This window comes from Austrofundulus limnaeus, unplaced genomic scaffold (genome assembly GCF_001266775.1).
Source record: "Austrofundulus limnaeus strain Quisiro unplaced genomic scaffold, Austrofundulus_limnaeus-1.0 Scaffold115, whole genome shotgun sequence".
Classification (NCBI taxonomy): domain Eukaryota; kingdom Metazoa; phylum Chordata; class Actinopteri; order Cyprinodontiformes; family Rivulidae; genus Austrofundulus; species Austrofundulus limnaeus.
Genome location: NW_013952517.1, coordinates 139,883 through 143,850, shown reverse-complemented (window position 1 = coordinate 143,850; position 3,968 = coordinate 139,883). Strand labels below are relative to the sequence as shown.

The following is a 3,968-nucleotide window of genomic DNA, read 5'->3' as shown; positions in this document are numbered from 1 at the left end:
ATATAATTTTTAGTTTTATAATGTCACCTCCACTGGCCAGAAAGGTTCCCGAAAAGACCTCGAAAGGCCCATGGACCACCAGTTTATAGTCACAGTTGTAGCTTGTTTTTGCGGCTCTGGACATCTTTTATTAGTGCGTCGAGTAGCAGAAATGGCTCTTTCAACTGTGAAGTTTGCAGACCCCTGGCTTAACTTTTTTCCATATTCATACAAGGTATATACAGCAACTCTTAAGTCAAATTTAATACCTTTTTAATACCTTCATAATATTTTTTAATACCAACACGACTTTGAACTGCAACTGCAGCCTCTTGAACTTCAATGGGTAACAAATACGAAGTAAGAGATTAGTGTAATTTTCTTCCTTAAATGTTGTAGTTATCATTATTGTTAATGGATATATAGTTACTTTGTTGCCTCAATAAAAACACTGACATTTATACGATTATTTGTTATTGAACTCTAACCCATCAAAAAGTGTTTTTATTGTTATAGGGACAGAATTTTTAGGAGACATACCAGGGTAAGTCAAATGACATTTATTACTTTTTTAATGGCTTTAGGTTTTATTAATGTAATTTACTGCCTTTTAATTTAATAGGTTTTACAACCAAATGAACACCTTGAGTATTGACAAAAACAAACACCATCTGTAGTGTGAAACTAGAGACAAATCTTTCCATATACTAAAACCAGAGTAACAAATACCTGCTATATGTTAGCTCTGTAGGAAATGATCACTCACATGCAACAATTTGGATTTAATCAATGTGCAAAGTTTTAAATCAGATGACAAAGCTGCAGTTAATGTGCAAAGCACCCTTTTTTACACCTGAATGCACACAAATGCATCCAGCAGAGGAAGCAGTGCAGCATGGTCATTATGTTAGAGAGAGACAAGCAGGTAACGGCTGAATCAGATTGATGCAGGTTAAAACCGTCATCAGTGAGGTGTCTCCCATGACCCTCATCTTCAACAAGGTTAGACGCAGGTTATTTCTTAAATCGAGGCGGGTAAAAGCAGCACTGACTGATCCGTTTGTTTATGTCTGCTCTCTGCATATAGTAAAAGCAAAAAACAGACAGAAAGGACAGAAAGAGTTTTTTTTTTTTTTTTAAAAAGGTGATGAGATTATCCATGAATGCGTGCTAGAAAGCCTTTTTTCATTCTCTAATCCATAATCCCAGCAGTTCAGGTCAGTAAATCCCATAACCCTTAATATCCACAAACATGTGCAGATGAGTCAAAGATCAAATAAAAGATCACTTTTACTGGGAGTGCTTGTCTAATTAACACAGTGTCAGAGTTTACATGATGCAACTACAGTGAAAAAAAGAAATGCCTCCTTACACATTTCTTGCTTTTTTGTTTGGCGTACACGTATTAGATCATCAAACAAATGTTAAGCTGAGTAAGCACAAAATGCTTTTAGATGATTTCATTTATGTAGAGGAACAAAACTATCTAAAGCAAACTGGTTCTACATGGAAACAGAGTAATGAGTTGAATACTTTCCTAAAAGTTTTCCTAGAGGTATCATCCAATTACATTTTTTATTTTCATTTTTTATCTTTCGTTTTGATTGTATTTTATTGTATTATTGACAAATTGTATGTAGCTGAGCCATTTTAACCTTGTTTTGTATAACCTTTCTTGTTTTTYTCAAGTCCAGGGACAACAGATGAAAAATAGCCTTTGGCRAACTCTGGCACATTTACAGAAARBTCAARTAATGTGCATTGTCTCATCTAAATAAACACATTTTGGTAAAAAATGATTTGTGTGTTGGGTTTATATATATATATATATATATATATATATATATACACACACTCACCGGCCACTTTATTAGGTACACCACGCTAGTAACGGGTTGGACCCCCTTTTGCCTTCAGAACTGCCTCAATTCTTCGTGGCATAGATTCAACAAGGTGCTGGAAGCATTCCTCAGAGATTTTGGTCCATATTGACATGATGGCATCACATAGTTGACGCAGATTTGTCGGCTGCACATCCATGATGCGAATCTCCCGTTCCACCACATCCCAAAGATGCTCTATTGGATTGAGATCTGGTGACTGTGGAGGCCATTTGAGTACAGTGAACTCATTGTCATGTTCAAGAAACCAGTCTGAGATGATTCCAGCTTTAGGACATGGCGCATTATCCTGCTGAAAGTAGCCATCAGATGTTGYGTACATTGTGGTCATAAAGGGATGGACATGGTCAGCAACAATACTCAGGTAGGCTGTGGCGTTGCAWCGATGCTCAATTGGTACCAAGGGGCCCAAAGAGTGCCAAGAAAAGATTCCCCACACCATGACACCACCACCACCAGCCTGAACCGTTGATACAAGGCAGGATGGATCCATGCTTTCATGTTGTTGACGCCAAATTCTGACCCTACCATCCGAATGTCGCAGCAGAAGTCGAGACTCATCAGACCAGGCAACGTTTTTCCAATCTTCTCTTGTCCAATTTCGATGAGCTTGTGCAAATTGTAGCCTCAGTTTCCTGTTCTTAGCTGAAAGGAGTGGCACCCGGTGTGGTCTTCTGCTGCTGAAGCCCATCTGCCTCAAAGTTCGACGTACTGTGCGTTCAGAGATGCTCTTCTGCCTACCTTGGTTGTAACGGGTGGTTATTTGAGTCACTGTTGCCTTTCTATCAGCTCGAACCAGTCTGCCCATTCTCCTCTGACCTCTGGCATCAACAAGGCATTTCTGCCCACAGGACTGCCGCTCACTGGATGTTTTTTCTTTTTCGGACCATTCTCTGTAAACCCTAGAGATGGTTGTGCGTGAAAATCCCAGTAGATCAGCAGTTTCTGAAATACTCAGACCAGCCCTTCTGGCACCAACAACCATGCCACGTTCAAAGGCACTCAAATCACCTTTCTTCCCCATACTGATGCTCGGTTTGAACTGCAGGAGATTGTCTTGACCATGTCTACATGCCTAAATGCACTGAGTTGCCGCCATGTGATTGGCTGATTAGAAATTAAGTGTTAACGAGCTGTTGGACAGGTGTACCTAATAAAGTGGCCGGTGAATGTATGTATGTATGTATGTATGTATGTATGTATGTATGTATGTATATATATATATATATATATATATATATATATATATATATATATAAAAAAGAAAGGAAAAAATAGTAAAATTGTAAAAAATCAGATAAAACAAAAGTATATCTAAAATCACTGTATGTTGCAGCTGTCAGCAGTCTTATTATAAAATTATTTGATGCATCCAGACGACACTTACAGTAGGTATACATGAAGTTTCTCAGTATCATTTCTAAGAAATGATAAGTGAAAATATTCTAATAATCACAATCAAATCTTTATTTGTTTCTTTGGAGAATGCAGAATACAGAAGTACCAGAATAAATTAATAAAAAAACTTCCATCAACATTATTGACCCGTGGTGCACACTGTGGTGCAGAAAACCAAAACCAGCTCCTCCATGAAGCAGTTTTACTGTGAGAACAAACAGTTTAGGTTTATTTTTGAGCAGCTGCAGCAGTGATGCCACACGAGGGGGGCTGACAGACAGTTTTAGCCTGAAGGTGAATTAAATAAAGCACCAAGATGCGGAGACGTAATAAAAATAAACAAGAAAACAACCAACCTGTGTTATGACTATGGTTGCTGGCAGTGGTCGGTGGAAATGTCTCCTCGGTCTGGCAGCTCTGGTCCCTGAAATCAGAGTTGGGGTCCCTTTGGGACTCAGGCAGCAGAGGGGGAATGGGTTTCCACAGAGACTTGTTTTGGAGCTGGGCAGCAGAGTCGCTCAGGCTCTCCGAGTCCTCGGGAGTTTCTTTAGGGTCTGCGCACTCTGACGGAGGTCCGGCTGAAGCAGAAGTCTGGGGGTGGATCTGATCCGCTTCTCTGGGCTGACCCTGTGGAGAATTCTGAGAGTCCGAACAGGGTTGGCTTTTCTCCATCTCTGTCGGACCACCACT

The 3,968-nt window shown here is 39.6% G+C and overlaps 1 protein-coding gene across 1 annotated transcript in view; it reads right to left on the bottom strand.

Annotated features, from left to right (window-relative positions):
* znf800b (zinc finger protein 800b) overlaps window positions 1-3,968 on the bottom strand; it is a gene marked incomplete at its 5' end in the record, with an annotated part of 19,802 nt that extends 15,834 nt beyond the window's left edge. The window contains 1 exon segment of the mRNA XM_014014467.1: window positions 3,635-3,968. Coding sequence (XP_013869921.1) covers window positions 3,635-3,968 — 334 coding nt within the window.